Source organism: Scomber japonicus, chromosome 17 (genome assembly GCF_027409825.1).
Source record: "Scomber japonicus isolate fScoJap1 chromosome 17, fScoJap1.pri, whole genome shotgun sequence".
NCBI lineage: Eukaryota > Metazoa > Chordata > Actinopteri > Scombriformes > Scombridae > Scomber > Scomber japonicus.
In genome coordinates, this window is record NC_070594.1 from 4,772,942 (window position 1) to 4,797,040 (window position 24,099).

The window sequence follows — 24,099 nt, forward strand, 5'->3', positions numbered from 1 at the left end:
GAGGAAGGAAGGAAGGAAGGATGGAAGGAGGAAGAAGGAAGAAAGGAGGAAGGAAGGAAGGAAAGGAGGAAGGAAGGATGGAAGGGAGGAAGGATGGAAGGATGGAAGGAGGAAGGAAGGAAGGAAGGAAGGGAGGAAGAAGGAAGGAAAGGAGGAAGGAAGGAAGGAAGGAAGGAAAGGAGAAGGATGGAAGGGAGGAAGGAAGGATGGAAGGGAGGAAGGAAGGAAGGGAGGAAGGATGGAAGGGAGGAAGGATGGAAGGGAGGAAGGAAGGAAGGAAGGAAGGAAGGGAGGAAGAAAGAAGGAAAGGAGGAAGGAAGGAAGGAAGGATGGAAGGGAGGAAGAAGGAAGGAAAGGAGGAAGGAAGGAAGAAGGAAAGGAGGAAGGAAGGATGGAAGGGAGGAAGGAAGGAAGGAAGGGAGGAAGAAAGAAGGAAAGGAGAAAGGAAGGAAGGAAGGATGGAAGGGAGGAAGAAGGAGGAAAGGAGAAAGGAAGGAAGGAAGGAAGGAAGGAAGGAAAGGAGGAAGGAAGGATGGAAGGAGAGGATGGAAGGAGGAGGAAGAAGGAAGGAAAGGAGAAGGAAGGAAGGAAGGAAGGAAGGAAGGGAGGAAGAAAGAGGAAAGGAGAAAGGAAGGAAGGAAGGAAGGAAGGAAGGAAGGATGGAAGGGAGGAAGAAGGAAGGAAAGGAGGAAGGAAGGATGGAAGGGAGGAAGGATGGAAGGGAGGAAGGAAGGAAGGAAGGAAGGGAGGAAGAAAGAGGAAAGGAGAAAGGAAGGAAGGAAGGAAGGAAGGAAGGATGGAAGGGAGGAAGAAGGAAGGAAAGGAGGAAGGAAGGATGAAGGGAGGAAGGAAGGGAGGAAGAAGGAAAGAAGGAGAAAGGAAGGAAAGAAGGAAGGATGGAAGGGAGGAAGGGAGGAAGAAGGAAGGAAAGGAGGATGGAAGGGAGGAAGAAGGAAGGAAAGGAGGAAGGAAGGATGCTAAATGAACAGTTCTTGCTCCTATAATATACCGCTTTCCAAATGATAACTTCACATTCAACTTTTTGAGTCGTTTGGTCTCCGTACAGCTCCTACTGCAACTATACAATCAAAGAACAGTGTATGAAACTTAAATAAATATATATATATAGAAGGAAAGGAGGAAGGAAGGAAGGAAGGAAGGAAGGAAGGGATGGAAGGGAGGAAGAAGGAAGGAAAGGAGGAAGGAAGGATGGAAGGGAGGAAGGATGGAAGGATGGAAGGGAGGAAGGAAGGAAGGAAGGAAGGGAGGAAGAAAGGAGGAAGAAAGAAGGAAGGAAAGGAGGAAGGAAGGATGGAAGGGAGGAAGGAAGGAAGGAAGGAAGGGAGGAAGGAAGGAAGGAAGGAAGGAGGAAGAAAGAAGGAAAGGAGGAAGGAAGGAAGGAAGGAAGGAGGAAGGGAATCATTTAAAAAAAAACGTCATTCAATGCTTAAACCCTTAAACAGACAACGTGCACCAGGAGATACAGACTCTTTAACCTTCCTGTTGTCCTCCGGGTCCTTCCTCTGTCCTTCCTTCCTTCCTTCCTTCATCTGTCCTTCCTTCCTTCCTTCCTCTGTCCTTCCTTCCTTCCTTCCTTCCTTCCTCAGATCTAAGTTCAGCTGTTAGGGTAAATGTTCCCTCCTTCTGTCCTTTCTTCCTTCCTTCATCTGTCCTTCCTTCCTTCCTTCTTTCCTCCCTCCCTCCCTCCCTCCCTCCCTTCCTTCCTCCCTCCCTCATTTCCTTCCTTCTTCCTCCCTCCTTCCTTTCCTTCCTTCTTTCCTACCTTCTTTCCTTCCTCCATCCTTCCTTTCCTTCCTTCTTCCTCCCTTACTTCCCTTCCTTCTTCCCTCCTTTCCTTCCTTCCTTCCTTCCTTCCTTCCTTCTTTCCTTCCTTCCTTCCTTCCTTACTTTAGGTGCAAATGACATAACTAGTAAGGCCTGTTTAACCCTCCTGTTGTCCTCAAGTCAAGGAAGGAAGGTAGGGAGGGAGGAAGGAAGGAAGAAGGAAGGAAAGGGGGAGGAAGGGAGGGGAGGAAAGGAGAGAAGGAAGGAAGAAGGAAGGAAAGGAGGAAGGAAAGGAGGGAGGAAGGGAGGAAAAGAAAGAAGGACAGAGGAAAGAGAGGGAGGGAGGAAGAAATAAGGAAGGAAAAGAGGGAAGGAAGGAAAGGAGGAAGGAAGAAGGGAGGAAAGGAGGGAAGGAAGGAAGGAAGGAAAGGAAAGAAGGAAGGAAAGGAGGGAAGAAAGAGGGATGGAGGAAGTACAGACGGAAGGAAGGGGGCAAAGAAGAATAAGACGGGGTCAATTTGACCCGGGAGGACGACACAAGGGTTAAGGCTTAAACCCTCAAAGCACAAATACTTAATGCTTAGAAATAACACTTTGACTTTTTAATGGAAGAGCTTTGGCTGAGATACATCGAACATTAGTCAACGTCAGTGAGAAATAAATCATTAAAGCCTCCCACATTACAGGAAGTCGTTATAAAGACTGAAATACATCGACAAAGATCTGTGATGGAGAGTTTAATTCCAAAATGATGCGTTATTATAAAAGCAAAACCAATCTGTAAATCGAATAAAGACGATCATTCAAATGTTTTCCATATCAGAAATGATTAACCCTCCTGTTATGCTCCCGGGTCAAATTGACCCATCTGTTTTGACTCTTCCTTCCTTCCTTCCTTCCTTCCCTCCTTCCTTCCTTCCTTCCTTCCTCCTTTCCTCCTTTCCTTCCTTCCCTCCCTCCCTCCCTCCATCCTTTCCTTCCTTCCTTCCTTCCTTCCTTCCTCCTTTCCTTCCTTCCCTCCCTCCCTCCCTCCATCCTTTCCTTCCTTCCTTCCTTCCTGCCTACCTTCCGTCCCTCCTTCCTTCCTTCCTTCCCTCCCTCCCTCCTTTCCTTCCCTCCCTCCATCCCTCCTTCCTCCTTTCCTTCCTTCCTTCCTCCCTTCTTCCTCCTTTCCTTCCTTCCTTCCTCCCTTCTTCCTCCTTCCTTCCTTCCTTCCTTCCTTCCTTCCTCCCTTCTTCCTCCTTCCTTCCTTCCTTCCTTCCTTCCTTCCTTCCTTCCTTCCTTCCTTCCTGCCTTCTTTCCTTTACTCCCTTCCTCCCTCCCTCCCTTCTTTGACTGGAACACAACAGGAGGGTTAAGCGGTTTTATTTCGTGACCTCATTTTGGAACAAAACTCTTTATGTGAACACTTTATTTCTAGTACAGCTCTACACAGTGTTGTATAAATTGAAATGCATGTGCAGTCACTTTGCTTTGCTGCCAGTTTTTACATAAACAAAGATATCGTGATGATCGGAGGGTGGGGGGTGGGGGGGTGGGGGGGGTAGTTTGGGGGGTTTTGCAGAAGAGAAAAGCAGAAGACATTTACATCACTGAAACCAAACATCTGGGTTAACCCTTTATAGGACACTCATTGAAAGGAAGGGAGGAAGGAAGGAAGGACGGAGGAAGGAAATGAAGGAAGGACGGAGGAAAGAAGGAAGGAAGGAAGGAAGGTATGGGGGAGGAAAGAAAGAGAAGGAAGGTAGGGAGGAAGGGAAGAAAGAAGGAAGGAAGGAAGAAGAAAGGGGGATGGAGGAAGGAAAGAAGGAAGGGAGGAGAGAAGGAGGGAGGGAGGAAGAACAGATGGAAGGAAGGAAAGGAAGGAAAGGAAGGAAGGAAGGACGGAGGAAGGAAAGAAGGAAGGGAGGAGAGAAGGAGGGAGGGAGGGAGGACAGATGGAAGGAAGGAAAGGAAAGAAGGACGGAGGAAATAAGGAACGAGGGAGGGAGAAAGGAAAAGAGGAAGGGAAGAAAGAAGGCAGGGAGGAAGGAAAGGAAGGAAGGAAGGAAGGAAAGAAGGAAGGAAAGAAGGAAGGAAGGATATTTTGGGATATTTACAGAAGTTACCAAATATAATTATTTGCCCAATAAAGGGTTATTAACATTTGCCCTTTTTATATCCATTTAGTGCAAAACATATGAACCCGATGAATGCAAACTCTTCTACAACCTGCACAGTGTAAGTCTTACTTTCCAAACTGGGATTCAAACTTCTGTAGGTGTGAAAATGCTCCAAATATGGAGGCTTCTCACATATTCTGTTAACCACATTTGGCGCCATCGTGGAGGTCTATACTGCAGTTCAACATCTAAACATACCAAGAAAAGGTTTGGCAGAGTTTTAATCATGAGTTTACTTCTCAAATGTATACTTTAAAAAAAATGAAACATCTAAAAGTCTGTATTTCATAGATTTGATCCCATTAGATGTAAAAACAATCTCAACATCAACAGGATGTAAAAAGTTTTCCAGACTTGAAACTAAAGAGAAAAGTTTGAGAAAAGTTTCAGAGCAAGAAGCAAAAAGAAAGAAAGAGAAACAACCCCAAAAATACTATTACTGTACGTGTGTTTATAAGATTGTGTGGCAAAGCACAAAGCCTCCTCTCTTTCCTTTCTCCTCTCCTTCCTCTCTCTTCTCTCTCCTCTCCTTCCTCTCTCTCCTCTCCTCTTCCTTCCTCTCTCTTCTCTCTCCTCTCCTTCCTCTCTCTCCTCTCCTCTTCCTCTCTCTCCTCTCCTTCCTCTCTATCTTCTCCTCTTCCTCTCTCTCCTCTCCTTCCTCTCTTCTCCTCTTCCTCTCTCTCCTCTCCTTCCTCTCTCCTCTACTTCCTCTCTCTCCTCTCCTTCCTCTCTCTCCTCTTCCTCCTCTCCTTCCTCTCTTCTCCTCTTCCTCTCTCTCCTCTTTCTCCTCTCCTTCCTCTCTCCTCTCCTTTCTCTTTTCTCCTCTCCTTCCTCTCTCTCCTCTCCTTCCTCTCTTCTCCTCTTCCTCTCTCTCCTCTCCTTCCAAGAAGCAAAAAGAAAGAAAGAGAAACAAACCCAAAAATACTATTACTGTACGTGTGTTTATAAGATTATGTGATTTTTGCCTTTTTGTCTGAAGAAAAGGATGAAAATGGAAACATCGCACCAAACCACAAACCACAGAACCACTGAAGTGTTAAAGTTGTAGTTAAAGGTAACCTGTGGAGTTTCTGACATCTGGAAGCACTATGGAGCAATTTACCAGATAGCATGCGGATGTGGGCCACTTGAGGCAATGATCCGGCACTGTAGGCATTCTTCTGGCCCGGACAAAACAGACGTGAACCTAAACTGGCCCATGTAGTAAATGCTACATTTGGGCCAAATATCACAAAACGAATATGGCCCATCTTTGGCCGAAATATGGCAAGTATGGTAATGACTAATCCGGATGTGAGCCTAAAGAGGCCCACATATAAGGAAACATACTTGGCCCACCTTTGTTGAAACATATTTGGGCCAGTCTTGGCCGAACTGGTTTATTTGGTGTGTTTTTGGTTGACATCTGGCATTGTGATGGCTTGGTTATGGCCCACTTTTGGCAAACATGAGCGGACCGCCCAAGTGCCATCATTCCATGCTGTATGTGGGCCGGATGAACATGTCAGGTGTGGGCCAGATATGGGCCAAAAGAATTTTGCTATCTGGGTTGTATGTTGCTGTTGGTCTTTTTGCCTCCTGTGATGCTGCACACAACCCTGCTAAAGCTTTCATACTGTTCAAATGATCTACAGGTGGCTGTAATCTGCCATGAAAAGAAGCAATATGCCAGAAAAGGAAGGGAATAAAAAGAGGACTAGGAGATAAGCTAGTAAATGATACAAGATTTAAAAAACATCCACTTTTTAAATGTTTTATGAAGAAGGTGTTTGTTTGTTTGTTCATGAGAGAATCAAACCACAAACCACAAACCACTGAATGTTGTAGTTAAAGGTAACCTGTGGAGTTTCTGACATCTGGTAGCACTATGGAGCAATTTGTATGTTAGCCTATATTTTGCCTCCTGCATGAGCAAAAACATTCAAGTGATGCTGCACATAACCCTGCTAAAGCTTTCATACTGTTCAAATGATCAACAGTTGGCTGTAATGTACCAAGAAAAGAAGCAATATGCCAGAAAAGGAAGGGAAGAAAAAGAAGACTAGGAGATAGGCTAGTAAACATATGTTGTATGTTATATTTTGTCTCCTGCATGTGCAAAAACATTCAAGTGATGCTGCACATAACCCAATGTACCAGGAAAAGAAGCAATATGCCAGAAAAGGAAGGGAAGAAAAAGAGGACTAGGAGATAGGCAAGTAAACATGGATGTAAATGATACAGGATTTAAATTACTATTAAAAAAAATCCACTTTTGTTTGCTCATGAGAAAACTCCACAGTGAGCCTTTAACATATCAGCGTCTTAAAAATGCAGTTCCTGTAATGGCCACTAAATCCTGATTGATTTGAATTTAATGGTAAAACTCTCAACTTCTCTTTAAGGTGAAAAAATGTTTTTCCTTGATGGCAAAAAAAGTCTTTAAAAAAATGAAATGAACAGTTTACAGTGCTTTTAAAGAATACATAACATGCTTTCTGTGATTTCTTGTCATTCATATACTGCTCTTGTTCCAAATCTTCCAAACATATGCAAAAATACTCTGTAAATCATGCAGAGATGTTCCAGTTGAGTCGACCTGTGACTGTTTATAATGCGTCTCCATTTAAAGCTGACAGGGCGCTATGTTTGGAGGTGAACTTGATTGTTTGGAAATCACATAAAATCTGGATTTTCTGGCTTCAAACAGTGGACCAGAATTAAAAACATCTGTTCAGAAACCTACAGGTGACGGCGATGAAGAAGAAGAAGAAGAAGCATCACTCATGTTTCTCTTCAGTCTGTGTGTCACATTCGATTAATCATATTTTGCATGAGAGCATGAAAAGTATGCTGGCTTTACATTTCTTCTCACGTAAGCTGGTGTGAATAATAAATCGCTTCCAATCATAGACTGTATAAAAGAAATGGACGTAACATCCGTGACGTCACCCATTGGTTTGTGGACTGCTGCTCGGAAGCCAATAGTTTCTAATCTAGGCAGCGCCATCTTGAAAATTTCAGGTGCATGCTGGGAAAAAATGAACACGGATTCTACTTATATGGGCATGAGGCGGGACCAACGGCGGAGCGAGGACGCTGCGATTGGTTGCGAGGGCTGGATCTCAAGGACATTGGTCAATCAACCTGTCCATCAGGATGTAGCCACGCCCTAATGCATACCCTGCTTTATCGTCACATATAAAATCAGGGAGGCCAAAATGTCCCAAATGAACATCATACTGCATTGAAGAAGGCTTTAAACTAGCGATTGAGACCATAAACACATTTTGAAAACGTTTACTGAGGTTAGAAATCAAGTGACAAGTTGGTGAATTCTCCATTGACTTGTATAGAGACGGTCGCCCCCTGGTGGCCTTTTGATAGAATGCAGCTCTAAATTACTTCCTCGTTGGCCTCATTTCAGAGGACAGGAACTCCCCGCCTGCTTCCAACACAACAAACTGATGTTAAGTCTTTGTGACAGGATGCACAAAATTAGCACAGAAATGAACAATTTGTGTTGAAGTGGTAAATAAAAAAACACAGGACCTCCACTATGGCAGCCAAAAGGGTTTTTTTTTCTTTTTTACAGCCTGAAAATCTTCTATATCAGCTTCTAACAGCGTTGATCTGAATGTATTCGGTAAATACTGTGGATCCGAAAAATCAGCGGGTAAGACATAACGACACAGAAAGAACATTCGAAATGCTGAAAATACTTAAATAAAAAACAGATTTCTTCTAACATCTGTTTACAATTCATACAACATATATATATCAATCTGTCACCTGTGTAATAAACAAGAAGGTAGATAGCAAGTTTAATAAAATACTGACAAGAAAAAAAAAAAAAAAAACATTTAAAAAACCTTAAATGTTTGTGTGGCAAAGCACAAAGCATCACCCGATAAAGTATATTTGTAATAAAAGTAAAAATCTTCACCTGTGTGTTATTAACTGTGTTTAACCCTCCTGTTGTGTTCCAGTCAAGGAAGGGAGGGAGGGAGGAAGGAAGGAAGGAAGGAAGGAAGGAAGGAAGGAAAGAAAGGAGGAAGGAGGGAGGAAGGAAGGAAGGAAGGAAGGAAGGAAAGGAGGGAGGGAGGGAGGGAAGGAAGGAAGGAAAGGAGGGAGGGAGGGAAGGAAGGAAAGGAGGAAGGAGGGAAGGAAGGAAGAAGGAAGGAAGGAAGGAAGGAAGGTAGGAAGGAAGGAAGGAAGGAAAGGAGGGAGGGAGGGAAGGAAGGAAGGAAGGAAAGGAGGGAGGAGGGAAGGAAGGAAGGAAGGAAAGGAGGGAGGGAGGGAGGGAAGGAAGGAAGGAAAGGAGGGAGGGAGGGAAGGAAGGAAGGAAGGAAGGAAGGAAGGAAGGAAGGAAGGAAGGAAGGAAAGGAGGAAGGAGGGAAGGAAGGAAGGAAGGAAGAGTCAAAACAGATGGGTCAATTTGACCCGGGAGCATAACAGGAGGGTTTTAAGTTTCTTTTACATACAATTAGTTTTACAACAGAACGAAAGCAGCCGCCGCTCTGAACTCAATCAAACCTCTTATATATATAATACTTCTACAGCGGACCTGCAGGACGCTCTGATAGAGAGACTCAGTTAAACTCAGTTTTTTAGCAATATTCAAGCAGTATACAGATGTTTATTCAATGTAAACTTTGTATCCTAACAACTGGAAGCATCTACAGTGGCTGTGTGTAAATGTGTGTGTGTCCCTGTTTCTGTTTTGTCGTATTTCCTCCTGAATGTCTGACTGCCTGGAATAATAAAAGCTCCACTGAATCCTGACTTATCGGCTCAAAATGGGTTTTTTATGCATGTGTGTGTATCGTGTAACTATAATGCATGGGCGTAGGTTTGTATAGGGACGGTAGGGACATGACCCTACCAACTTTTCAGGAGGCCCAAATTGTCCCTCCAACTTTTAAGCAACCTTATTTGCATTATCTTTGGAGTGCAGTTATATAGGTCATTTAGATTGTCTTCCCATATTTTGCAAGGATAGACTTGACCCGATCATTATTGAGTGAATTATTTGCATTATTATATTATAATGTTGTGTTGTAATATAATGGTGAATATGAGAATACACTTTCTATTTCACTGTAATATTACTGGTAAGTGAAAGTTAATACAGTCAGTACACATTTTTTTTTTGCCTTGATCATTGAGCCCCGACCCCGTCCAATCAGTCTGGTCTTTTTAATGTCCTGTCCCCAGCAAAACATGTACATGCAGGTTATGCTGTTATATTGTCCCTACCAATGTTGAGACCAAACCTACGCCCTTGCTATAATGCAATATTTTATAAAGCAAACAAATCATTTTTTAACATATTTTAACACCTGACAAACATGTTTTTTTTTCTGGTCTGTCTTTACAGAAGTGCAGAGAAGTGAAGGGGCAGTTTTTACATTGTTCATACATCAAGAAAAAAAAAAAAAACCCAACTGCATGAGATTTAACAAAAAAATGATCTTAACCCTTTATAGGACACTCATTGAAAGGAAGGGAGGAAGGAAGGAAGGAAGGATGGATGGATGGAAGGATGGAAGGAAGGAAGGGAAGGAAGGAGGGAGGAAGGAGAGGAAGGAAGGGTGGAGGAAAGAAGGAAGGAAGGAAGGTAGGGGGGAGGAAAGAAAGAGAGAAGGAGGGAGGGAGGAAGGGAAGAAAGAAGGAAGGACGGGAGGAGAGAAGGAGGGAGGGAGGAAGAATAGATGGAAGTAAGGAAAGGAAGGAAGGCAGGACGGAGGAAGGAAAGAAGGAAGGGAGGAGAGAAGGAGGTAGGGAGGGAGGAAGGACAGATGGAAGGGAGGAGAGAAGGAGGTAGGGAGGGAGGACAGAGGGAAGGAAGGAAAGGAAGGACGGAGGAAATAAGGAACGAGGGAGGGAGAAAGGACAGATGGAAGGGAGGAGAGAAGGAGGTAGGGAGGGAGGAAGGACAGATGGAAGGGAGGAGAGAAGTAAGTAGGGAGGGAGGACAGATGGAAGGGAGGAGAGAAGGAGGTAGGGAGGGAGGAAGGACAGATGGAAGGGAGGAGAGAAGTAGGTAGGGAGGGAGGACAGAGGGAAGGAAGGAAAGGAAGGACGGAGGAAATAAGGAACGAGGGAGGGAGAAAGGAAAAGAGGAAGCGAAGAACGAAGGCAGGGAGGAAGGAAAGAAGGAAGGAAAGAAGGAAGGAAGGAAGGAAGGAAGGAAGGAAGGATATTTTGGGATATTTACAGAAGTTACCAAATATAATTATTTGCCCAATAAAGGGTTAAGGTCATTTTAAGGAAGCAACGCAAGTTTTAAACATCTGTAATAATGCTAATAACATTTTTAAATAGCAGAAAGAAGATGACCTGCTCAGATAGCTCAACCCCCAATCAGCAACACTTCAAGATTACAGTCAATGAAGACGTCCTTTAAAACGGAAGCTTATTGCATTCATTCAATAAAAAAAAATACAGATCCTGTTTTTCTGAGTAATTTTTTTAAAATCAGTTTTTCTGAGTAATTTTTTCTCTACTTCGAAATCTCGCGATAACACCTCACTTGCAAGTGACTCCTGCAGCTCCTGCTCCTGCTATGACCCGTCTTCAGCTCTCTACTCCACCGGGGTAGAGAGCTGACAAACTAATAGTAATACCATCTATATGACTTAGCGACAGGACAATCTCCCAGTGTCTTAAACCCAGATCAAAGTAGAACTTGATTAAAGTAAACAAGCAGGTCATGTCTGCTGCCATTAAATCGACCTCTCAATTAAAGGAGTGAATGTGTCCAATGTTTTGAATGCCAAGGGGAAAAAATTACTCAGAAAAACAAGGGGGAAAAATTACTCAAATAACTGATCCAAAAAAATTACTCAGAAAAACTGATCCAAAAAAAAATTACTCAGAAAAACTGATCCAAAAAAAAATTACTCAGAAAAACTGGAAAAAATTACTCAGAAAAACAGGATCTGTATTTTTTTTTTTTATTGAATGAATGCAATAAGCTTCCGTACTTTAAAATACCAACTTTAATAAAATAATTCTTCACACTCCGTCGTAAAGGTGAGGAGATGAGAAAATGATTTGGTTTAAAGATTAAAGATGATTAAAGAAGGATCATTGTTTTGTTTTTTTTGGTCTCAGTCTCATGTCTCTGGTATAAAAGCCAACACGGCCGGCCACACGCTCCTGCTACACGAAGGGGAAACTACGCTCTGAACTGAAGCATTGGGTTAAAAGTACATGCTGCAGAACATCAGTGATACCGGGCAGGAGGGGCAGATGTTCAACGTTACTGGGAACTTTATGTCTGCATTCTGTGGCAGAGTTTAATTTCAGTAAATCTGCCTCTCTATGTAAAATAATGATGTTTAATGATGTGGCAACGCTGTGGTTAAGGTCTGGTTAGATTTAGACTCAAAACCCACTTGGTTAGAGTTCGGGAAAGATCATAGTTTGGGTTAAAATGACAACCTTTATCGTCATGGCAACAGTAAACATCACATTAAAAGTTTAAGTTTACGCATTATTGGGAACTTTATGTCTGAAAGGCAACGGCTGCAATACTCAGGATGGACACTCGGTGGTCTGGGCGGTTCAATGAAGATTTGAGGGTCAGAATTAAGAATAAATAGTTTGTTTGCAATTAACCGAATGAACACAACAGTTCCAGCACGACTCGTCTCGCCTCGACTCGTTTTTTCTTGCGTTTCCACTAGGGATAGTATTCCAAGCGAGCCGAGCCGAAACTAAATGTGACGTCATGAGACTGCCGGCCACTGATTGGTCAGAAGAGTTGTCACTGGAAGAGTCATGAGCCGTCCCACACGAGAATCAAACCCGGCATTTTTAAATACCGGCAACAGCGTTACAGCGATTCGGTTTCTCTTCTCTTTGCTTTGTGTGTGACAGAAAGCCACATACAGCAGCAAGTACACCATCGCCTCCATGTCCTCTACTGTTTATGTGTTTGTGTCGCGTAGAAAACAAAGTCACGGCAGTTTCGCGGAGCCGTTGCTGTGACGACCCCGCCCACGTTGAGTAGCTACTTCTTTGTAATGGAAAAGGTTGTTCCTGAAACCGAGCCGAGTCGAGTCGAGCCGAGTAGTTGAAAAGTGCCATTATTAACATGCATTATTATAAAGTCTGTATTGCTGCAAGGATTTGTGACATCAGATTGATAATCAAGTAAAACCAGCATGTGGACTGTGATGACCAACTCCTCAGTCCATCAGTCTGTCACTGGATCCTCTCAGTCTCTCTCAGTATAATAACAGCATCGTATAATGTTAGCATGAGACAAGCAGTGATGTAACAGAACGTGACGTGGCACCAAAACTGGAAAAATTAGATTAGATTAAATCAGATTTCCAATGTTTAGGAGTCCCTCAATGCAGCAGCAGCATATTGAATGTCCCCAGGAAACATTAATACCTTCAAAAATGCTCAAAAGCATTCTGTGACAGAGTTTAATTTGAGTAAATTTTCCTAATCAATCTAAAATAATGATGTTTTATGATGCGACAACTCTGTGGTTAAGGTCTGGTTAGACTTAGACTCAAAACCCACTTGGTTAGAGTTAAGGAAAGATCATAGTTTGGGTTAAAATGATCCCTTGAAACATGGACAGTACTTCCTTAAAGTTAGACAACCTTTATCGTCATGGCAACAGTAAACACAACGTTATAGGTTTAAGTTTAAAAATGTCCCGAAAACTCCACGTTTTGCCTTACTTAGAGAGATTTAGCCACATCCACCTAACTAACCTTATGCTGATGTCAGCTGAACTGTGTCACTTCGGCCACTAGATGGCGTAAATGTAATTATTAGTCGTTTTTGGCAGCTGAATTTTAGATCTTGTGAGGACAGGCAGAGACTTATATCCAGCAGATGGGCAGTAACATGACTCCAAATGAATGATAGTGTTGCTTAGTAACAGCTGGATGTGGAAATTAGCAACTGTTAGCTAACAAGTTCAACATATCAACTCTCTGCTGCCTCCAAGTGGCCAAAAAAAATCAATTACTGCAGGTTTAAGTAATCAGATGACCTGTGAGTCAGTTCTGCTTATAATCTTTGATAAGCTTTGTCCCCACAGTTCAATGCTCTGAGTTTTCTGATGCCAAGTTCAGCAGGTTCAACAGAGTAATATCTGAAATTGAAAACTGAGAACGGAGCTGTTTCTGCATGGCTGCCTTCACACTGTTCAGTCCTCCGTTTTCTGATGAAGGTTGATAACATGTCTGGAGTTTTCAGAACCAGTCATTTTCTATACTTTGCTTTCTTTTTGTGCCACAGTCAGAAGGGTTTAACATATTTTGTCTGTTGAATAAAGAGCTGTTTCCAATATCACAGAACCGAAAGCTAAACCGTGCTCAGTGTTTTTCAGTGTCGTTATCACAGATGTCCTCAGGTCAAGGAAGGAAGGAAAGAAGGAAGGGAGGAAGGGAGGAAGGGAGGAAGGGAGGACGGAAGGAAGGAGGGGATGAAGGAAAGGAAGAGGTCAGGATAGAAGGAAGGAAGCACGGAGAGAAGGAAGGAAGGAAGGAAGGAAGGAAGGAGGGAAGGAGGAAGGAAGGAAGGGAGTAAGGAGGGAGGGATGGAGGAAAAGAGGAAGGAAGGAAGGAGAGAAGGAAGGGATGAAGGAAAGGAGGAGGTGAGGATAGAAGGAAGGAAGAAAGGGAGTAAGGAGGGAGGGATGGAGGAAAAGAGGAAGGAAGGAAGGAGAGAAGGAAGGGATGAAGGAAAGGAGGAGGTGAGGATAGAAGGAAGGAAGAAAGGGAGTAAGGAGGGAGGGATGGAGGAAGGAAGGAAGGAAGGAAGGAAGGAAGGAAAAGAAGGACAGAAGGAAGGAAAAGAAGGATAGATGGAAGGAAGGAAGGAAGGAAGGAAGGAAGGAAAGGAAAGGAGGAACAGTCAAAAGAGAGATGGGGTCAATTTGACCCGGGAGGACAACAGGAAGGTTAACCCTCCTGTTGTCCTCGAGTCAAGGAAGGACTGAGGAAGGAAGGAAGGAAGGAAGGAAGGAAGGAAGGAAGGAAGGAAGGACATGTTCGACAAACTGCTAAATCCATCTGACACTGATTCGATCACTGCAACTGGGAGTCTGACTGGGAGTCTGCTCGGAGCCTGTTGTAACTGGGGTTGACATGTCGTGTTGGCTGGTGTGATGGTTTAGCATTCCAGCTGTCTGCTCCGGTTTCAGCCGGTCGCCTCACGCTTCCTGCCTGCCGGCCTTCCTGCCATCGACTCGGCTGTCTACTTGCCAGCCTGACCGACTTCCACCAGCTTCACCTGCCCACCGGCTTTACTCTGGCTTTACCTCCGCTGTCATAGTCACAGCCCGTCCACCTTCTTAGCATTCGGTTGTCATACCTTTATAGTTTTTAGCTCTTCATAACATAAACCTGCAGTGAAATGTGGACTTGGGAGTGCTTAACCCTTTATAGGACACTCATTGAAAGGAAGGGAGGAAGGAAGGGAGGAAGGAAGGAAGGAAGGATGGAAGGATGGATGGAAGGAAGGAGGGAGGAAGGAAAGGAAGGAAGGACGGAGGAAAGAAGGAAGGAAGGAAGGCAGGGGGAGGAAAGAAAGAGAGAAGGAGGGAGGTCCTGGAACCGAGTCGAGTCGAGTCGAGCCGAGTAGTGCTGGAACTGTGTAGTGGAAAAGCGCCATTAGTAACCGTCACAGCAGACAGCAGCTTTTCAGACTCTACTTCAGAATAAGGTGGAGGTAGATTACAATCATTTAGAGCTCCCCCTAGTGGCTGAAAGTGAGAATTACTCTGTCGCGTATAAAACGAAATCACGTGCTATGACGATCCCGCCCACGTTGAGTAGGTACTATAGTAAAGGAAAAGGTCGTTCCTGGATCCGAGTCGAGCCGAGCCGAGTAGTGCTGGAACTGTGTTAGTGGAAAAGCGCCATTAGTAACCGTCACAGCAGACAGCAGCTTTTCAGACTTTACTTCCGAATAAGGTGGCGGTAGATTACAATCATTTAGAGCTCCCCCTAGTGGCTGAAAGTGAGAATTACTCTGTCGCGTATAAAACGAAATCACGTTGAGTATAGGTACCTTTTCTTTGTAATGGAAAAGGTCCTTCCTGGGACCGAGCTGAGTCGAGTCGAGCCGAGTAGTGCTGGAACTGTGTAGTGGAAAAGCGCCATTAGTGTGCTAACAGTCTAACACCTGAGTCTGCAGCCTTTCTATCACAACCTCTGATGTCTAGTTAGTGCCTGAGGAGAAAACATAACAAATAAATGAGAGATGGATTCAAAATATTTTAAATTAGTTTGCTCTAAAGTTGGCAGTCGAATCAAATTGCCGAACCAATTCATGCTAATTAAAGTACAACACTTTGGGAAACAGGCTTTTTCACTTGGCTGCAGTTACATGAGAGGAAAAGCACAAAACACCTACCTGCACCTTTAACGCTCACTAATTAAATGGCTGTATCACATTTGTTTTGATGTGTTAATCTGTCTCTGCAGGACAGCTCGGAGATAAGTTAACTAAAAAAACAAAGCAATGTGGTAAATAATGAGCTTTAGAGTTGCTGATAGGTTAATTATTTTAGCTGCAGCTTGATTCTGGATTGACAAATTTGAGAATTGTTGTTGTTGAGAAAGCCGATTAACGTCTTTTTTCCCAAAGTATTCTAAAAGCTGAGCGAGAGGTGCAGTCTAAAAGCTAATGTGTGCACCATTAAGCTAAGATTAATTACTACCTTTAATTTCCAACTGCATTAAACACAAAGAAACGACTTTAAAATCATCTAAAACATTACAAGAAAAATCAGTGTAGTGCCTTTAATCCCTCATTCCTGTTGTCCTCGAGTCAAGGAAGGACTGAGGAAGGAAGGAAGGAAGGAAGGAAGGAACAGTCAAAAGAGAGATGGGGTCAATCTGACCCGGGAGGACAAATGCTCCACATGAGAGGGTGTTACACTCTCACACTGCTACTCATTAGACCCTTAAAATAATCTGTATCTTTTGGTCATGTGATGAACTCTGAGGGAAATAAATTACTTGATGTACTGTAGTGACTCATTCCTTTAATACCCCTTTTCCACCGAGCTGGAGCTGGTGCTGGTTCGGAGCCAGAGCCTGACTAAGCACCGGTTTTTTGCTTTTCCACCGCCAAAGCTCCAGCCCGGAGCCTCAGAACGGGAGCCAGAGCAAGCACCAACTCTTTGCTGGTCTAAAGCAAGAACCGATTACGTCAGTGGACTGGGAGCGGGGTTAACGTTTATTAGCCGGCTAGCGGGGCTAACGTTTATTAGCCGGCTAGCGGGGCTAACGTTTATTAGCCGGCTAGCGGGGCTAACGTTTATTAGTAGACTAGTGGGGTTAACGTTCACTAGCTGACTAGCGTGGCATTTACAGAGGGTTAAAGATTTGTTGTTGTTCTTCTTCTTCATTTCCAGCAGGATAGAGGCCTTGCGCCATGTTGCTGCCTCTCACTGGTGAATCATGGAAGTGCTTCAAAGGCTTAGCACCAACTGAGCACTGGTTCTAGCACTAGCTCCGAACCAGCACTGGCTCCAGATCGGTGGAAAAGGGGTATAAGAAAGGGTTAGGGTTAGAGCCTGCAGCTTAATTTTTTTTTTTTTTTTTACAGACGAAGGAAGAAATACTGTAATTCCTTCCATTCTTTATCATGTGCATCAGAAAACGAGAGAGAGGCCAAAAAGGGATGAAAACAAAACAGCTGATCCATAGAGAGAGTCACTGTAAAGGGGGATTTGCTTTTCTGAGAGATAACAAGAGCGAGACCAATAGTTGTGAAATCCAGAACCCCCCCCCCCCCCCAAAAAAAAAAAAAACTCCTGGTAAACCCCATTCCCTGCCTGCCTGTCTGCCAATTTAGGTCCAGGAAGTCGAACAAACTCATTATCATCACTTCTGCTAATCCTGAGCCGTGCTTTCTTTAAATTACTGTACAAAGAAGAAGAAGAAGGAGAAGAAGAAGAAGGAGGAGGAGGAGAAAAAAAAACTTGGGAGACATTGCCTCAAGCCCCCGAGCTCCCATTAAAGTATGATTTCCAGTTTTTCCACACGCCCCCTCCCCTCACCTCCCCTCACCTCCCCTCCCCTCACTCATATATACTATACAACTGTAGAGGTGATGATGCGTTCAAGTACAATCAGATTTTCCACCACTTATGGCAGAGGTGTCAAACTCATCTTCATTCAAGGGCCACATACAGCCCAATGTGATCTTATGTGGGCCGGTCCATTAAAAGGAAGGAAGGAAGGAAGGAAGGAAGGAAGGACAGATGGAAGGAAGAAAGGAAGAGAAGATGGAAGGAAGGAAGGAAGGAAGGAAGAAAAGATGGAAGGAAGAAAGGGAGGATCGAAGGAAGGAAGAAAGGAAGAGAAGATGGAAGGAAGAAAGGGACGATCGAAGGAAGGGAGGAAGGATGGAAGGAAGAGGAGAGAAGACAGTAAGGAAGATGGGAGACAGGAAGGAAGGAAGGAAGGAGAGATTGAAGGAAGCTAGGGAGGAAGGACAGATGGAAGGAAGAGAAGACAGGAAGAAAGGGAGGATCGGAGGAAGGATGGAAGGAAGAGGAGAGAAGACAGTAAGGACAGATTGAAGACAGGAAGGAAGGAAGGAAGGAAGGAAGGAGAGATTGAAGGAAGGAGAGATTGAAGGAAGGAGAGATTGAAGGAAGGAGAGATTGAAGGAAGCAAGGGAGGAAGGAAAGACGGAAGGAAGGAAAAGAAGACAGGAAGGAAAGTGGGCCGGCTTGGACTCCTTGGCGGGCCGGTTCTGGCCCACGGGCCGCATGTTTGACACCCCTGCTGTAGAGGAAACGCTGCTTTCAAACACACACAAGTGGCATCTTCACAACTTGTGTGTTTCTCTCTTTGCAGTCGCCACGGTTACGCTCCAAACCACCGATGGGCTGGGATTGTTTTTTTTAAAATTATCAATAAAGTTGTTTTTTTGGAATTGGCACTTTGACAAATAACTAAATAAATATCATCATATGGAAACGAACGCCATCAGTAGCTCTTAGGATCCTGTTGCAGTCCGAGGAGGAAACGATTTGTCCTTTTTGTGTCTTCCTGTTTCATCTCAGCTCTTTTTTTTTTTTTTTTTTTTTTAGTTTTAGTTTTTTTTTTTTTTGCCACGAGTTCGAGAGAAACGAGAATCCAACATCAACAGCAGCAGCAGCAGCATTATCTGGAGGAAAGGTGTTTATCAGGGCGCAGGTAAGTCAGTGTGTGTGTGTGTGTGTGTGTGTGTGTGTGTGTGTGTGTGTGTGTGTGTGTGTGTGTGGATATTGATTTAAACCCTTTATAGGACACTCATTGAAAGGAAGGGAGGAAGGAAGGATGGAGGAAAGAAGGAAGGAAGGAAGGTAGGGGGGAGGAAAGAAAGAGAGAAGGAGGGAGGGAGGAAGGGAAGAAAGAAGGAAGGAAGGAAGAAGAAAGGGGCATGGAGGAAGGAAAGAAGGAAGGGAGGAGAGAAGGATGGAGGGAGGAAGGACAGATGGAAGGAAGGAAAGGAAGGAAGGACGGAGGAAATAAGGAATGAGGGAGGGAGAAAGGAAAAGAGGAAGGAAGGAAAGAAGGAAGGAAGGAAGGAAAGAAGGATATTTTGGGATATTTAAAGAAGTTACCAAATATAATTAATAATACCCAATAAAGGGTTAAGTATGGTTTGGAGCTGTGTGTGTGTGTGTGTGTGTGTGTGTGTGTGTGTGTGTGTGTGTGTCTGTGTGTGTGTGTGTGTGTGTGTGTGTGTGTGTGTAGTTTAGTCCAGCGAGAGCAGCGGCTGCATGTTGTCCTCTTCACTCTTGACTTTATCTGGTCGTTTCAGGACTCCCGGCTCCACCACCGACTGAGACCTGCAGGGATAGAGAACATATCACACACACACACACACACACACACACACACACACACACACACACACACACACACACACACACACACAGACACACACACACACACACACACACACACACACACACACACTGTGAGTCACGCTGGATCGCTGGTGTGTGTTCATGCGTCAGATATCAGGACGGATCCAAATGGATTCGCTATCTGCTCCGATATCATGAGAAAGCATCACAGGACTGTTCCTTCTTTCCTCCCTTCCTTCCTTCCTTCTGTCTGTCCTCCCTCCCTTCCTTCCTTCCTTCTGTCTGTCCTCCCTCCCTTCCTTCCTTCCTTCCTTCCTTCATCCCCCTCCTTCTTTCCTCCCTCCATCCTTCTCTCTTCCTTTCCTTCCTTCCCTCTTTCTTTCTTTCCTTCCTTCCTTCTGTCTGTCTGTCTTTCCTCCCTCCATCCTTCTCTCTTCCTTTCCTTCTTTCCTCCCTTCCTTCCTTCTTCCTCCCGTCCTTCTCTTCTCTTCCCTTCCCTTCCCTCCCTTCCCTTCCTTCCTTCCTTCCTTCCTTCCTTCCTTCCTTCCTTCCTCCCTTCCCTCCCCTCCTTCCTTCTTCCTTCTTCCTTCCTATTGATTGATTATTGGACTCTGTTGCAGCGCAGTGACTCTCAGTCTACTGTCAGACTTCTTCTAAATGAACGGCTGAGTGAGTCGATGTCTCATCATGGCCAGATGAGTTACTGTCAGAGTGAATCATACTGCCTGGTCGCCTATGGGTGGGGGGGGGGTGTCATACTGTGTGGGTAGCCTATGGGGGGGGGGAATGATACACTGAGCAATGTCAAACATACTCACAGCTGCACAGTGAGAAACGTTTATGGTGCTTGAACATATAGAGTAGAGCCTCCCAGGGAAACATGCTGCTGTATAGGGAGGGAGGAAGGAGGGAGGAAAGGAAGTAAGGGAGGGAGGAGGGAGGGAGGAAGGAGGGAGGAAAGGAGGGAAGGAGGAAGGAAGGAAAGGAGGGAAGGAGGAAGGAAGGAAGGAAGGAAAGGAGGGAAGAAGAAAGGAGGGAAGGAAGGGAGGGAGGAAGAAAGGAGGGAAGGAAGTAAGGGAGGGAGGAGGGAGGGAGGAAGGAGGGAGGAAAGGAAGGAAGAAGGAATGAAAGGAGGGAGAAAGGAAGGAAGGAAGGAAGGAAGGAAAGGAGTAAGGAGGAAAAGAAGAAGGAAGTAAGGAGAGAAGGAAGGAAATGAGAAAGGAGGAAAAGAGGAAGGAAGGAAGGAAGGAAGGAAGGAAAGGAGTAAGGAGGAAAGAAGGAAGGAAGGAAGGCTTCCTTCCTCCCTCTTTTCCTCCTTCCTCCCTTCCTTCTCTCCTTACTTCCTTTCTCTTTCCTTCCTTCCTTCCTTCCTTCCTTTTTTCCTCCTTCCCTTCCTTCCTTCCCTTCCTTCCTCCCTTCCTTCATTCCTTACTTCCTTCCTTTTTTCCTCCCTCCCTTCCTTCCTTCCTTCCTTCCTTCCTTCCTTCTATCCTTACTTCCTTCCTCTTTTCCTCCTTACTCATTTCTTCCTTCCTTCCTTCCTTTCCTTTCTTCCTTCCTTCCTTCCTTCCCTTCCTTTCCTTTCTCCCTTCCTTCCTTCCTTTCCTTCCTTCCTTCCTTCCTTCAATAGTAAAACCCAGTTGATAGGACTCACCTCTTCATGGTTTTGGGGGACAGGTTCTTCTCCAGGTCTCTCTCCAGGTCTTGTACTGACAGGGTGTAGGACTCGGGACAGTAGTCGGTCTCCTCGTCGTAGGCGTGGTCCAGAAGCGTCCGCGCCCACGTTCCCATATCGTACGGCGGCATCATCCCCCCGAGCTCCGACGGCAGGATCTCAGGTGGATCAGCTGGTGGAGGCTGTTCAGGTTGTTTCCGTGCATGAAGATCTGCACCAGGACACAGAGACGTGGGTTAGTTTGAACACTTCCTCTTAAAGACAGGTACAATCCTTCCCTCCCTTCTTTCCTTCCCTCCTTCCTTCCTTCCTTCCTCCTTTCCTCCTTTCCTATATGATGTGTTCAAATGGAAGCAAATTGACCTTGTCTGTTTTGACTTTTCCTTCCTTCCTTCCTTCCTTCCTCCTTTCCTTCCTCCTTCCTTCTTCCTTCCCTTCCTCCCTCCTTTCCTTCCTTCTTCCTTCCTCCCTCCCTTCCTTTCTTCCTTCCTTCCTTCCTCCTTTCTTCCTCCCTCCTTTCCTTCCTTCTTCCTTCATTCCTCCCTTCCTTCCTTCATTCCTCCCTCCCTCCCCCCCTTCCCTTCTTCCTTCCTTCCTCCTTCCTTCCTTCCTTCTTTCCCTCCTTCCTTCCTCCAAATTTCTCCAAAAAACAAATGTCTTATGTCTTTGTTGGATTTTTGTTTCTGCTTTTAATAAAAATGCTTCCTTCATTCCTTCCTTCCTTTCTTCCTTCCTCCTTCCTTCTTTCCTCCCTCCCTCTTTTCCTTCCTTCCTTCCTTCTTCCCTCCCTTCCTTCCTTCCCTTCTTTCTTCCTCCCTCCTTTCCTTCCTCCCTTCCTTCCTTCCTCCCTTCCTCCTCTCCTCCCTCCTTTCCTTCCTCCCTTCCTTCCTTCTTCCTCCCCTTCATCATAATGTTGGATTTTTGCTTTTAGACGCAGGTCAGTCTGAACACTAAAGGAGGACGAGGAGACGCGGGTTAGTCTGAACACTTCCTCTTAAAGACAGGTACAATCTCTCCCTCCCTTCCTTCCTTCCTTCCTTCCCTCCTTCCTTCCTCCTTCCCTCCTTTCCTATATGATGTGTTCAAATGGAGCAACATGACAAAAAGTAGACAAAACTATTGACCCCGTCTGTTTTGACTTTTCCTTCCTTCCTTCCCTCCTTCCTTCCTTCTTCTTCCTTCTTTCCTTCCTTCCCTCCTTTCCTTCCTTCTTCCCTTCCTTCTTCCCTTCCTCCCTCCCCTCTTTTCCTTCCTTCCTTCCTTCCTTCCTTCCCCCCTCCCTTCTTTCCTTCCTTCTCCCTTCCTCCCTCCCTCCCTCCTTTCTTCCTTCTTCTTTCCTCCCTCCCTCCTTTCCTTCCTTCCTTCCTTCCTTCCTCCCTCCCTCCCTCCCTCTTTTCCTTCCTTCCTCCCTTCCTTCCTTCCTCCCTCCTTCCTTTCCTTCCTTCCATCCCTCTTTCCTTCCCTCCTTTCTTCCTCCCTCTTTTCGTTCCTTCTTCCTTCCTTCCTTCCTTCCTTCCTCCCTTCCTTCCTTCCTCCCTTCCCTCCTTTCCTTCCTTCCTCCTATCCTCCTTTTCTTCCTTCTTCTTCCTTCCTCCCACCCTTCCTTCCTCCTATCCTCCTTTCCATCCCTCTTTCCTTCCCTCCTTTCTTCCTCCCTCTTTTCGTTCCTTCTTCCTTCCTTCCTCCCTCCCTCTTTTCCTTCCTTCCTTCCTTCCTTCCCTCCTTTCTTCTTCCCTCCTTTCCTTCCTTCTCCCTTCCTCCCTCCCTCCTTTCCTCCCACCCTTCCTCCCTCCCTCCTTTCCTTCCCTCCTTTCTTCGTCCCTCTTTTCGTTCCTTCTTCCTTCCTTCCTTCCTCCCTCCCTCCCTTCCTTCCTCCCTCCCTCCCTCCCTCCCTCCCTCCCTTCTTCCTCCCTCCCTCCTTTCCTTCCTTCCTTTCTTCCTCCCTCTTTTCGTTCCTTCTTCCTTCCTTCCTCCCTCCCTCCCTCCCTTCCTTCTTCTTCCTTACTCCCTTCCTTCCTTCCCTCCTTTCTTCCTCCCTCCTTTCCTTCCTTCTCCTTCCTCCCTCCCTCCCTCCCTTCCTTCCTTCTTCCTCCCCTCCTTTCTTCCTCCCTCCCTTCCTTCCTTCCTTCTTCCTCCCCCTCCTTTCTTCCTCCCTCCCTTCCTTCCTCCTTCCCTCCCTCCTCCTTCCCTCCCTTCCCTCCTTTCCTTCCTTCCTCCTATCCTCCTTTCCTTCCTTCTTCCTTCCTTCCTCCCACCCTTCCTCCCTCCCTCCTTTCCTTCCCTCCTTTCTTCCTCCCTCTTTTCGTTCCTCCTTCCTTCCTTCCTTCCTTCCTTCCTTCCTTCCTTCCTCCCTTCCTTCCCTCCTTTCTTCCTCCTTTCCTTCCTTCCTTCCTTCCCTCCTTTCCTTCCTTCCTCCTATCCTCCTTTCCTTCCTTCTTCCTTCCTTCCTCCCACCTTTCCTTCCTTCCATCCCTCTTTCCTTCCCTCCTTTCTTCCTCCCCTCTTTTCGTTCCTTCCTTCCTTCCTTCCTTCTTCCTCCCCTCCTTTCTTCCTCCCTTCTTCCCTCCTTTCTTTCCTTCTTCCCTTCCTCCCTCCCTTCTTTCTTTCCTTTGTCCTTCCTTCCCTCCCTCCTTCCTTCCTTCTTCCTTCCTCCCTCCCTCCCTTCCTTCCTTCCTCCTATCCTCCTTTCCTTCCTTCTTCCTTCCTTCCTCCCACCCTTCCTCCCTCCCTCCTATCCTTCCTCCTTTCTTCCTCCCTCTTTTCATTCCTTCTTCCTCTTAAAGACAGGTACAATCCCTCCCTCCCTTCTTTCCTTCCTTCCTTCCTTCCTTCCTCCTTCCCTCCTTTCCTCCTTTCCTATATGATGTGTTCAAATGGAAGCAACATAACAAAAAGTAGACAAAACTATTGACCCCGTCTGTTTTGACTTTTCCTTCCTTCCTTCCTTCCTTCCCTCCTTCCTTCCTTCCTTCTTCTTCCTTCTTTCCTTCCTTCCCTCCTTTCCTTCCTTCTTCCCTTCCTTCCTCCTTCCCTCCTTTCTTTCCTTCTTCCCTTCCTCCCTCCCTTCTTCTTTCCTTTGTCCTTCCTTCCCTCCCTCCTTCCTTCCTTACTCCCTTCCTTCCTTCCCTCCTTTCTTCCTCCCTCCTTTCCTTCCTTCTCCCTTCCTCCCTCCCTCCCTCCCTCCTTTCTTCCTCCCTCCTTTCCTTCCCTTCCTCCCTCCCTCCCTCCTTTCCTTCCTTCTTCCTTCCTCCCTCCCTTCCTTCCTTCTCCCTCCCCTTCATCATAATGTTGGATTTTTGCTTTTAATAAAAATGCTTCCACAGTATTTATTAATATGTCTAAATGTGTTTCCTGCTTTCATGTTTCCTGACAGACGGATTAGTGTTGAGTATCAGATGATTGTGGTCTTACCCTCTTCCTGGTCTTGTCTTTGAGGAAGGGCCGGATGACGGTGTACAGAGCGTGGATGTACCACGGCTGGTTCACAAAGTGGATTCCTCCAAACCTGGCAGGAAAACTGTCCTGTTAGAAACACAAGAAAAAACAATTCATGTCAATACAAACAATCAGCGTGACGTGAATCGTGTGTAGCGGTGGTTGTTTCCCTTCCTTCCTTCCTCCCTCCTTTCCTTCCTTCTTCCTCC

The 24,099-nt window shown here is 45.4% G+C and overlaps 1 protein-coding gene across 1 annotated transcript in view; it reads right to left on the minus strand.

The window, feature by feature from the left end:
- Positions 1 to 18,665: 18,665 nt before the first annotated feature.
- The window catches only part of LOC128377599 (clavesin-2-like), an 82,969-nt gene continuing 77,535 nt past the window's right edge, over positions 18,666 to 24,099 (minus strand). The window contains 4 exon segments of the mRNA XM_053337564.1: positions 18,666 to 18,759; positions 20,435 to 20,618; positions 20,621 to 20,666; positions 23,867 to 23,977. Of these exon segments, the coding sequence (XP_053193539.1) occupies positions 18,666 to 18,759; positions 20,435 to 20,618; positions 20,621 to 20,666; positions 23,867 to 23,977 (435 nt within the window).